Genomic DNA, 12,789 nt, shown 5'->3' with positions numbered 1-12,789 from the left:
AAAAAAAAAAAAAAAAGAGCCGACAAACGGGGACTGCGGCTGGAACTCGTCGTCTTCGTGTCATTCCTCCTGTGAATGTAGGGCACGGGGGTCTCGTGTGAAAACAAATGCGGTCGTTATGAGGGATAATCTTGACGGATTCCGAATATTTCTGCTGTTCCCAGCTAATCACAGCTGTCACATGTTGTTATTAGGACATTGTCCAGGTCTGAAACAAAAGATTTTCGGCATTTTCTCTGAATATAAATTGTGAATCTGAAGGCATTCAGTAAAAGCAACAGTGTTTGTTTTTCCCCTGTGCTGACTGGAACAGAATCGCACCTGCACGACACGGAAACGACCGGTCAGCCACTGAAGCAAAGCCAAGAGGAAGTTCAGTATATAATAATTATAATAATAATAATAATAACGTATTTTCCTCTTCCTTCAGGTATGCGAGTTGGTTCGCTTCCTCATCGAGAACTGCAGCAGTGTCCTGGGAGAAGACGTTACCATGCTGTTCAGGAACTATAACCAGAAGAGCTGCAGCAGTGACCATGGATCAGGTACCACATTGATCGGAGCGTCCACGTACAGTAGGAAAAAGATGGTTGACCGTCGGTGACTCATCATGGAGTCGGTGTCCAGACAGTAGTCAAACGTATACAAAAGATGTTCAGTGGCGCTGGTTTGTCCACTGAACTCCGGCGTGGAACGTTCAGTGGGTGTAACAGAAACCTGGAGCCGTGATGATGAATAAACACAGTCAGGATTGGGGATTCTCCGAGATGAGAGAGAGAACAAAGAACAAACGGTCACCCTGCTCCGTGCCGTCTGACATCGATTTATTCATGGAGGAAAATACAGAAAAAAGTTGGTTGTATTTATGAATGAGGAGATTCAGACCTGTGCTAATTTGCACCTATGACCCCAGCAATCACTGCAAATTAACCGCAGGTCAACACCCCCTGACCCCGATCAACACACAGTCAACGACAGAGCTTGTTTTGTTATGACCCGTACACTGAAGCAGTGTTAACACAGGGTTAGAGTAGAGTCCTGTCGAGTAAATTCAAAAATCCACAAATGAAATGTTGTAGTAGAAATGGACAGGGCTCCTCAACCCCTGGTCTGGGGGCCATTGTCGGTCCATAGGTCATTTGGCACCGGGACACGGTGAAAAAATCTACTTTAGTTTTACTAATTTACTTCATTCCATATCGCTTTACTTTTTTCATTTAAAGATAATCTGACAATGTTAAAAAAAAAATAGGTGAAAATCTATCGATCCTTCAACAATGCGAAAAGCGATGTTACCGGTCCACATCTGAGACTGGTACAAAATACTGGTAGTCCTTGGTACAAAAAGCAGTTCATGCTTCATATTTTAATAATGGATTTTAATAATACCAATTTCCTCTTTTTTCCCTTTTCCCATCCTTTTCTTCCTAAAGACGCGGCGTCCTTCCAGATGAACGACTCCTCCTACGACAGTCTGGAGAACGAGCTCAACGACGAGCCAGAGTCTCCCTACCAGGAGCAGCTGCCGCTACGGGACAAGGACAAGCCCGACAGCTGCAGCCGCGACTCCGTCATCACCCTCAGCGACTGCGACCCCGATCTCGACCAGGAAGCCGACCTGCAGCTCCCCCCGCTGGCCAGACCCAGGAGGTTCAGCCCGGCGGTCCGGCAGCACCGCAGCCGTCAGGTCAACGGAACTTCGCTGGGTTCGAGGAGGCTGAGGAGAAGCTCAGAGCCGGCTTTGACCCTGGCAAATACGACGCCACCGTCAGGCCCTTTTGTGGTTCATGCTAGCAACCACTGCCCCCCACTGAGGAAGGCGAGCTACGATGCTGCCATTGATGGGGAGAGGGAGGAGGGAGAGGATGAGGTGTTTCTGGAGCAGGCGCTGAATGGGCTTCAGCTCAAAGAGGAGCTGGTCGACACTTGTGAGAAAGCAGGTGCCAAAGTCCAGAACGGCGGGCGGAGAAAGTCGAAGCATGCGCCTCCACCTCCATTAAGGCTGGACGCCAGCTGCTCCAGTCTGTCCTCACCGGCAACCTCCCCCACAGGCTCCTCCCTCAGCTCCTTAGACTCCGCCTTCTCTCAGTATTCCACTGACTACGCCAGCAACGCAGTGATTTCATTGGCCGAGCCTCCTCCTCCACCTCCTCCTCTATCCCCACTTCTTCCCGGTCGACCCCAGCAGGACGCTACGCCCCAACATCCACCGCCTTCTCGCTCCGTCCAGAACAACTCCATGCCTCAACCCAGCACCTGGTTGAAGAAGGGCTGCCGTCGGTCACTGAAGCAGCGCGAGAACGGGCACGCGGAAGACAATTCGCCCGCAGTGAATGGGAAACCAATCGCAAACTGTAACGGTTGCGCCGCCGTTGCACCGGAAGCAGCACCTGCAACGCCTCAAAGCGGCCAGAGGAGACTCAGCAGCCCTCCTTCCTACCAGCAGGCTTTGCTGCAGCTGCAGCGTATCCGTTCACCTTTCTACAGGGGATCTGAAAACCCCCTGACGGTCCGAGAGCTGAGGCAGCTCCACCACCACACCTGCACCTCCAGACCCCCGATCCCCAACTCTGCCGATGATGCCAAAACCCCGACAGGGAGCGAGGTCACTCAGAGACTTACCGGAATTGAGTGCGTGCAGCCCCCACAGGGTGTCTTCTACGGCCAAGGTGCCACCGCTCTGGTCCTCCAGAGGCAAAAGTCCAACTCTTTGTCTCCGACTCTGGACGGATACAGAGTAAAGACACTTCCTCTCCCGCGTCGAGCATCCGAACCCGCAAAAGTCCCAACGAACCCTTCTTATACCCTTTCCTTGAACAGATCTCGAATTGTCAAGGGTCAGACCCAAGAGGGCGGACTGAGAGTGTCGGACGTGGAGCCGAACCACCAGGAGGCGCATTACTGCCTGTCTCCTTCCGCCACTCGGGCCGTTCGGGACTACTTTTCCTCACAGGATCGTAAGGATTCAGATGCGTGTTTGCGGCGAAGTCAGGAGGTGGCGTTGGCGATCGTGCAGGGTAAAAGGGAGTGGCAGAGCAAACGCTGCAGCGACCCGCGAATGGACGATTTCGAAAAGCTGTTTTTTGCCGAAGAGTCGTACGTGTAGATATTTGTGCGTGTGCGCGTGAGAGTCCTCCAAAAAAAAAAAAAAAAAATCTTAGGTTATTCCAGGTAATGGTACACCTGGTCACCTGGTCCTCCCCTTGTCCTCCGTTACCATAAACCAATAGTTCCCAGAGTTAGGAATATTTTTGTGGCTTTGTGCTATGTTTGAAGTTCAAATATTTTTCTTGTTTTACTTGCAGTACAGTAATGAATTGGTGGGCCACATCATCTGTGGGTTATCGGGTTTACATCAAAAGTCTACAATGTGGGCCACTCACCGTTAAAATTTGGATTGGAATGTGGCCCACAGTCAAGATACCTCACGTAGGCTGGTAAAATTGTTGCTTTATGCCATACTGTATGTGGCACTGAATAATATAATACTCGGGGTGCCCAAATTGTAAAGCTGGGGTGTCAAACTAATTTTGGTTCAGGGCCCACATACAGCCTGATTAGATGTCAAGTGGGCCGGACCAGTACAATCATCACATAATTACCAATAAATAACAATATAGGTGTCTTTCCCCTTTGTTTTCATGCAAATAAGTACAAGTATATTAGAAAATACTTTGACAAAACATCATGAACATGAAGCGTTCAAAATTCTTCAAGTGGGCCGCATTGAACCCCGGAGTGGACCGTTTCTGGCCCGCGGGCTGTATGTTTGACACCCCTGTTGTAAAGGGAGCGCATGAGATCATGAGCAAAGAAAAGAAAATTTAAAAATACATATTAAATTATTAAATAAAAACATATTAGGCCTGTAAAAAATTGTGTTCACCATAAATGAGTACAAATATATTTAACGTTTTGAATGTGGGTAAATCACTTTAACCTGGTTATTTGAATTATGGCTCCCAAGCCAGAATAGTGTGGGCGCCCCTGCTCTAGAATATGTGGCTACACCAACAGCCGTTCACTGCAGTGATTCAAACGTGTTTCATTCGAATATGAATTATGGATTTTTTTAGTCAGATTTCTAGCCAGCGGGTAACATAGCAACCAAACTTCAACCAAAGCTTTTCGCTTCACTTTCTGGAATCTAAATAGAGTCTAATGCGTTCCAGATTGCCGCCATGTAGAGTTCACGCAAAGTCTACATGTACATGAGAGCCTGGTGAATTACTGTGTGTGGCCCCCTCCAGGCCGAAACAAGAAAAAAAAAAAAAACATTTCTGAACACTGGGTTTAGTTGTTGTTTTAACTCAAATCTATTTCTTTTGTAAATCCATGTGTCCCACTGCTCAGACTTGTTTCTTCAAAGATATAATAAATCTCATTGTATAGACGTTGCATCTTCATGTTTTGTGGACCGTTGCTCTTGCAGTGACGTCCATACCGTCCGCAGGACTCAGTGAAGCAGTCAGGTCTGTATTTATTTGGGAGTTTCCACAGGGGCTCAGTGTTGTCCTTGTGGAGCTCTGCTTTATGTCTCCGTCACCTGGAAGGGAGGCAGGGAGGGGGGAGGAGGACCAGGAGGGAGGACAAACTGTCAGTGTGTGTTAGTGAGCCGATCAGTGTGACATGATCATTGTCAGTCCGACGAGAGTGTGAGAGGAAAACATTATAGTATGGGTTCATTTTTTCTTGTATTTAAAGCACTTCAACAGTCTCTCATTTAAGTACACAGTATGTTAGGTGTGTGTGTGAGTGTGTGTGTGTGTGTGTGCCGTCGTAAGTGCATAAACAATGTTTCAACGTTTAACTCACATCATTAGAAATGTGATGTCTCCTAATGTGACACTTGTACGGCCTTATTCTACTGTGACTTCACGGACAGAAACGCCAGGGAACGAAACTTTCCTAAATTCTTTTTCTGTAAAATAAAGTCACCTTATGGTAATTCTAAGAAATAACTAAAGTTTCTCCTTCAGACCACAGTTAACTTGTTTCTTATTTTTCCACTAATCTTAAACATTTAGATATGTTGTTCTACTGTCTAGGTAGCGTAGCGTATGGCTTATTTTAGCTTTTAAGTGTTGTAGCTAACTTTTAGCTTTTCATTTATTCCTAAATGTGGTCTAATCTAGTTGTCTTTTGTTGTCATCGATTTATGTTGAGCTAAATTTTTAGCACTTTAAAATTTCTATTTATATGTCTATCTCCATTAGCTACATTTACTGACGGTTTGGCTATTTCTTGTTTCCTTTAGCTAACTTATATCTACTCTGTATTTATACATACAGAATACCAGACTGCTAAAAAATAGCACTCCCAACTGTTTCGACTAAACGCCGTCAGTCTTTCAGCCAAATACAAAGTGTTTTAGCTACAAGCTACCTCTGCTAATTTCTAACCCTGGTGTTTACAGTAAATACACAGCTGTAGATACTAAGATATAATGTCACAGTGTTATTCGATAAATGAAGCGCGGTGAAATAAGGCCGTACGAGTTTGTACGAGAAGTGCTGCCATGTAAAAAGGCTCAGAAATGGACATTGTCCTGTTTTTATTCCTACGTTACTCCCTTCCTCTTTTACAGTGAATTGTGTCAAACATGTAACAAAGCCTCAGCGTATTTATGGTAAAGAAAAAGCATACGTTTTTAGATATGGTTCATATGTATGAATGTATGCTTTGAATAAAGATATATAGAAGTATATAAGTAAATATATGTCCTTTGGTATGTTTTGTGAAGAACTAAAATATCACGTGTACCTTTGTACAAATGCCAATTCTGCTGCTGCTGTCGCTATAGAAAGTATATTTGCTACATAAAGCACCATGTATATATTCTGTTCACCTGATGTCCGGCGTTTGCCAGAACAAAATTGTCATGGATTTGAATAAATGTTGCTCTAAAGGAGATTTTCTGTCATCTCATTGTTGCGTAGCCACTCGAAAAGGAAACACACGTCGTAATTCTGTTCCCGCGATGTAATCATAAGCACCTTTGTCACTCACCTACGCTAACACAGAATAATGGGAAAAAAAGTTCCTAATAAATGCATGGGATATGCAGATGCAACCACGAAACGTCGTAGTTCGAGGACATCGTAATCCAAGGGTGTCAAACATACGGCACGTGGACCGAACCTGGTCCGTTAGGGGGTTCAATCCGGCCAGCTTGATGAATTTTGAAAGTAATGGAGAAACACTTCAAGTTCATGAAGATTGGCTAATACGCGTACTTGTACTTATGTGCATGAAAACAACGGGGGAAAACATGGACATGGACCCCTGTCGTAAACTGAGGACCCCTTGTAGTTCGTAGCCCGTTACATCAAGCAGCTGAAGTCTTTAATACAGTGATAACGGCTAAATAATTTTAGTCAAAGTAACCAAGTGTCTTTTCAACACAAAGATTTACAAGTGCATAACCTAATAGCAGATCTTTATAAAGTTTACCAAACTTTCTTGGAATGGGGTGTGTACTAAACTCTGCGTATGAATCCCAGAAACTCGTAAAAATATTTCAGGGAGGCCATATTTGAAGTTTGTTTTCCTTACAGCGCCGTTCCAGTTTGCAATCCTTACAACCCTGGGAGCGAACACCCCTCGCGCTGAATTACTGTGTATTTACAAAAGGCATTCTGACATGTCAGGACCGGCAGAAACACACCGCAAATCAACAAAAGCCTTTACCATTTCTACAGCTGTTTACTTCACTCTCCTCGTATGAGGATAAAATAAACAGTGAGTATTTACCGATGTGCTCCACTGCTCCGATTTGCTCCAGCAGCTGACGTAATCCGGCCACATCTATGTTGCGTAACAGGGTTTGTCCCCAATAAAACCGTTTATAAGAAAACTCCAACGCTACAGTTTATTCCTCATAAAACATAGTACTAGTATTTAAAAAAAAACACATGCACTTTAATGATAATCTATCAAGGTATATGAGAGCTGTAGGTTACTATCATGTCGGACTTAAGACTTAAAGTCCGTTAGCTTCAGGCGACACACTTGCTCTGCTGCTGCCTCCTGTGGTCAGTTTGTGTCAACACAGCAACATCATTATATTTTAATGACATTTTCTCGTTAACGTGTACTGCATGTTTTAAATCGGACGGTCACTCTTCTTCTCTTCCTCTTTCAGCAACAAAATAAAGTCACTGACATTCAGACACTTCCTCTAGCCGACCACCTCATATTTCACCAGTGGAAAAAAAAAACAGAACAAGAAAAAAATAGCACTTCTGCACAGACTACAGGACAATAAATCTACAGCGTCATTTCCTGTTGTGCTGCTGGTGGTGGGGGTAGGGTCTGCACCTGAGATGTTTTAGAGGGTTGCTCTGGATTCCTGCTCCCAGCATCTGGAAAAGGTTTGGTGGGAATGAATATTGATGGCGAACGGCGAAGCTGCATCAGATTAAAAGTTGTCACCTGACGAGCGGCCTCACGAAGTTTGGACACGAGAATGTACGATTTAAAAGGCGCCGGAGTCGGAGCGAAGGTGACCCGAGGAAGGCGCTGTTGTAACCTTAAACTTGAACAGTCTGAATGAGCGACAGAGTGGGTTTTTATTTCGGCACTTTGCTCACTGATGTTAGACACTACATCATCTTTTATGAGATTGTTTTTATTTTTCTGTGGCGCGTCACAACGGAAAGTCCTAATGAAAATCACCTGTGGGTTTTCGCGGAGTCCTGGGACACTGATGAAGACTGACGTAGTTTGGTTTTAACATCCTGTCATTAGATCTGACTTTGATTCCAGGGAATGACCACAGAATGTCGGGGTAATCAGGAATTTAGTGACGCCGCTTCGTCAGGTCTTGTCCTTCAAACGTCTTTTCTTTTTATGACCCCTTAAGAAGCCAAATGTCGTCTTCTCTGAATAAATGGATGCACAACAATGTGAAAGCTAGCTGAATTGCTCATATGGTTGAAATGGTCACAGAATGAAATACCTTTTGTTTACAAAAGAGCTATAAAAACGTTGTTTTCATTAGGGATGTCCGATATTAACTTTTTTCCGATATATATGCCGATATTGTTCAAACACTTAATTTCCGATTCCGATATCAACCGATACCGATATAGCGGGCCATTGGTAGAAGTTAAGTGTTATGCACTCACTAAGGTGATGGGTTAAAACACTGGTGTAAAACCTTCATAAACAGTTTGACGCGGCCAGATGTGTTAACGCAAACAAACACATGCACAGGAAAACAGAAGATCGAACATGAAGATGTTCAAGAGCGTTAGGGCAGGCATTTTTGAAAAGATTGAAAAGGAAAAAACATAAGGTTAAAATTAGGGATGTCCGATATTAACTTTTTGCCGATACAGATATTAACTCAATAATATTTCTTTGTTTATCTGTACAAACCACTGTCTGAGTTGCTGGCTCCAGCATTCTGGATACAATCCCCTGATTATCAATAGAGATTAATAAAATAAGCTGCAATGCTGCCATCTAGTGACTGGAGGTTATAGAGGAGTTAACAGTTACGGGTATGGGGGAGTCTTTCTTGCTGGGTTATATTAGTTTCATTGTCTCCCTAACGTCGTCCTTCTCCCACAGAGTCTGAGGTATTTTACCAGCCTGTTTCTCTAGTAACCTCAGATGGCTCTGTTGCCCTACAATGCTTTCGAATCACTAGCATTTAAAACAAAAATACTCTGAAATAACACGGCCATAAAACATGACCTTTGAAAGTCCTGCTGGACAGAGCAAGTTTATTCTTAACAATTCAATATTTTCCCGTTTCTTTTTGACATCAGAATACCAAAAATTACAGCTCAGAAGAATGTGGGACCTCCGACCGAGTTCAGTTACATAAGGGTGAAGATTTATGTGAGGGAGCCGAGACGGAGACCTGCCGATGACAGGAGCGCGTCGGTTCACCAGTGTTATTTCTGGGTGTCTACGTACATATCGACGGATTTCTCTCCACGTCTGCACATTTCTGAGTCTGAGCGACGGCACTGCTGATCATGAGGCTGTGTGAATTCCATGTTCCAAGAACTTCATGATCTTCTTATATGAGACACACACCCTACAGGGGTTACATTTGTCAAAGTAGACGTTAACCTAACAGTTGTTTAATAGTCAAAATAATAATAGTTAAAAGTCATAATAATAATAATAATATTAAAAAATAGTAATATTTTTCAATCAATTACTAGATATTTCTGGTGACCCCATATGGGGTCACAACCCAAAAGATTAAAAAAAACTGTAGTAAGTTAATCACCAGTCAAATATACAATAGACCTTTTTTTCCAAATATGAACATAAGAACAATATATTTTTATGGAGGAATCTGATTACTGTATTTTTTCTGGACTATAACTCACACTTTTTTCATCCTTTGACTAGGTTTGCGACTTATACTCAGGTGCGACTTATATATTAAAATATATAATATCACATGTTTGTCTTCGCAGTTTGAAAAAGAAACCTGTAATGTTTCATTCTTTTGTCTGTCCTTCACATAGTCAAAATGATCCTCCTAGAAAACTGTGATTTGTGTCCTGGTCGAGTCCTAAGTGGCAGCTGCTCTAGGTTTTTGTGTTCTTTTAGAGATCTTCCGACAGAAGATGAACTCTGACTTTCCTTTCATCTACAGACATACCTGTGAAATTACCGCCGTCCTTTCCCAGGTAACCAGCTGACTCAAACAGTAATTTATGGCTCCCACAGCTAACTCATGAGTCAAGGCTCTACAAACCTCATCAAAGTTCTGTACTTACGCAGAGGCTAACACGTGCGCATTTATACTTGTGCTGTCGGACGGATGTCCCCGCTTTTTTTTCGTAACACACAGCAGCGTGTTATGCCTTTGTACTGGTGTTCTTTCATGTGTGTGTAGTAGGAGTTTGACCTTTGCTGAAGTTAAAAGAGACAGATCAGATCAAACCCTGACCTCCAGTGTCACTGTTCTGCCCTGTGTTCCGTGTACAGTCACGAAAAGTCACTTTGAAGTTATTTTGGATTCACTGTGATGGAGGAGCCACTGACTTCTACTGCTGCATGTGTGCACGTGTGTGAGGCACACACACTTTTAGGACTCCTACAAAATTTGGCATTACTGCGACAAACGATGACTTGAGCTCTCAGTTTACGATGTCCTTGACGTTTCGTGGTTCCGTCGCCATCGCCCATAAATGTATTAAGAACGTCTTGTTTCAACATTACGATGTAGAAAAAACATGTTCAAACCTGCCAACTAGTTAGCACAGGAAATAGTTGTCGAATGGCGCTATATATGTGTGAAACTGCTGTGTTTACATACGCTGGTTGTGCGCCATTTTAGCCCACTTTGCAGGGATCTCAATCTCAAATAAACTGGGGGCCTCAGTTAATGCTGCCATCTCATGGAAGGGTCGAATACTAACATCAGGGGGTCAGATAGTATATCAGTACTTCTAAAATAGTGGGGCGGGTCCCCCTAGGGCTTCCAATGGAACACTAGACATAAGTGGACCACTGCTGTAATGCTTGAATGATAACAAGCCTCCAGTCACTAGGTGGCAGCAACTCATACAGTGGTTTGTACAGATAAAAATATACAGGTTATCAGGGCCTCTATAGTATTTTAGTTCTTCGAGTTGTGAGACGGGAGGGCGTAAAAACAATTCTGTCCTCAAGGGGGAGGTATGACAGAATATAATTGAGGACCACTGCATTATACTGACATCTAGTTATAAGGCCATAGATCCTACTTAATGTAATGAGAAGTCAGGTTGATGTAATACCAGATAATGTAATGACAATGACAGCTCAGTGGAATCAATCGTTCATCTTATCTACCTAACCTTACGTAAGATAATACCATAGATACCATAACACAGGTCAACTAAGACACATGTTATGGATTATGATTATTGTCATACGTTTAAAGAAAGAAAGTGAAAGCATAATTTAATATTACAAAAAAAAATCTAGAATCAGAAGACATAGACCTGCTGATGAACGACTCCTTCATGTACTGTAAGATCGTACTGTAATTGTACCGATGTCAAAGCCCCCTTTTTCTCTCGATAGCGGTGCACAGATGGTATGGAAATGTGGTGAGATGTTACCGTGAACGTCAGAGTCAGATCACGGATCACGGATCACGGCGCTGGAACTGTAGCTGTTTCTCTGTGAATCTACGCGTTCTTTTCGCCTTTCGCCGCCTGCCTGTGGATTTAAACGTGTGACTCCTCGTGCTCTGGCATTTCGGATGCACTTTGTTCGTGCGTCAGTGGGTGACGAACAGGGGTGGGCAGGAAAATGGCAGGTGAAGTGGGCACCGTGACTTGACCTTTGGGTAAAAGCGAAGACATCCAGTCGGTTTCTACCTACGGTACCTGACATCAAGGCTTTACAGACCTGTTATCTCTCTGATGGTTGACACTCACTGTGTGTGTGTGTGTGTGTGTGTGTGTGTGTACTGCAGTTTAAACAGAGGAAGTGTCATAGTGGGAGTCTTTCCATCCCACACAGGCTGCACCGTTAAAAATATGTGGTTCCTCTGTGGCTCAAACCGAGGACCCTGACCCTGCATGTTAGGCAGGCACGCTAACTACTAGCCTCTGGAAGCGCCGTAGTTAAACTATCTACTGTAATGCAGTGATTCCCAATCACTCCTCCTCCTCCTTTGTTCATCTATGCCGCAGTGACGGACAGAACTTGAAATTCCACTAGGTGGCAGCAGATGGCTATAAAAACTAAAAAAAAGGGAGAGAGACTCTTAAAAAATGTATCTTTCTTCAATTCCTGCAGATATATCAGCGTTACGTCAAACTAAACAGGCACAGGTTTATCAAGTAACTTGTTCAAATGAATGAACTGAAAATACACGTTCTTTACATTTTTTGGTGACATTTTGTTTGGTGGGTGTGTCGTGGGATTTCTGTCATTTAATATTTACCATCTTATCTTATCACAGTTGGCGAAGACTTTCCCCTGACCCTGGGTTGACACACACTTTGAAAGCCGTTTAGGAAACCTGTAGCTCTTGTGTAATGTTGTTTTTTGTACAGATTGGTACAGAATGACATCACACTCAGTGGTTGAGGAACAGGGAGGAGACCAGAGAGCAGAGCAGGCTACAGGTCAGAGTTAGTTTTTGTTAATGTAAATGGGACTTTTTTTGGGGGGGGGAGAAAAGCTGTGAAAAATGATGTTTTGAAAGTTTTTGCAGTATTCTTACACTTCTGACCCCTCCCTCACACAGTTAAAGGCCGAATGTTGGAGGGAGTACAAATGTCGTATATTATACAATTACTTAAGCCAGTCATTTTTATTGTAACAAGAAGCGAAAGCACTGGGCATTAAATGATTCCCATCTGGCTCCTACATTCATCACTGTACATGACATAATGGTTGTGTAACTCTGTAATTGAGCCACCAACGTGTTCTGGCTTTAATGGAACTGTAAAATGAAAAATAAGGCTTTTTTTCTCTCTCTCTCTCCTGATGAATGAAGGCTGATGCAGATGAAACCAGTCTGTTCATTTCAGCTCACTTAATTTGTCCTTAGATGAACCCCATTTAGTTAAGTTAACATGAGGACAAACGTGTTTTTTTTTATCCATTTGGGAAAACGTCAGATGCCGCTTTAGATGGGGTCTGTAAGCACAGGTGCAGGTTAGAACATTTGAATTTACCATGGAAAGTCAGATGACTTTCTATATAGATAGATCTATCTGTCTATCCATCCATCCATCCATCCATCCATCCATCCATCCATCCATCCATCTATCTATCTATCTATCTATCTATCTATCATCACATTTTCCCAGA

At 43.3% G+C, this 12,789-nt stretch overlaps 1 protein-coding gene across 5 annotated transcripts in view; it reads left to right on the top strand.

The window, feature by feature from the left end:
* The window catches only part of LOC103391965 (rho GTPase-activating protein 20-like), a 56,943-nt gene extending 51,032 nt beyond the window's left edge, over positions 1–5,911 (top strand). For 4 of the 5 annotated variants that reach the window (XM_025063611.1, XM_008328466.3, XM_008328462.3 and 1 more), the window contains 2 exons: positions 431–545; positions 1,434–3,106. In XM_025063611.1, coding sequence (XP_024919379.1) covers positions 431–545; positions 1,434–3,106 — 1,788 coding nt within the window. Of the gene's footprint in view, positions 1–430; positions 546–1,433 lie in introns of all 5 variants that reach the window. The other variant, XM_025063612.1, reaches the window with a different exon arrangement.
* Positions 5,912–12,789: the final 6,878 nt, after the last annotated feature.

Source organism: Cynoglossus semilaevis, chromosome 16, assembly GCF_000523025.1.
Source record: "Cynoglossus semilaevis isolate Cse_v1.0 chromosome 16, Cse_v1.0, whole genome shotgun sequence".
NCBI lineage: Eukaryota > Metazoa > Chordata > Actinopteri > Pleuronectiformes > Cynoglossidae > Cynoglossus > Cynoglossus semilaevis.
This window is presented reverse-complemented; position numbering and strand designations above follow the sequence as displayed.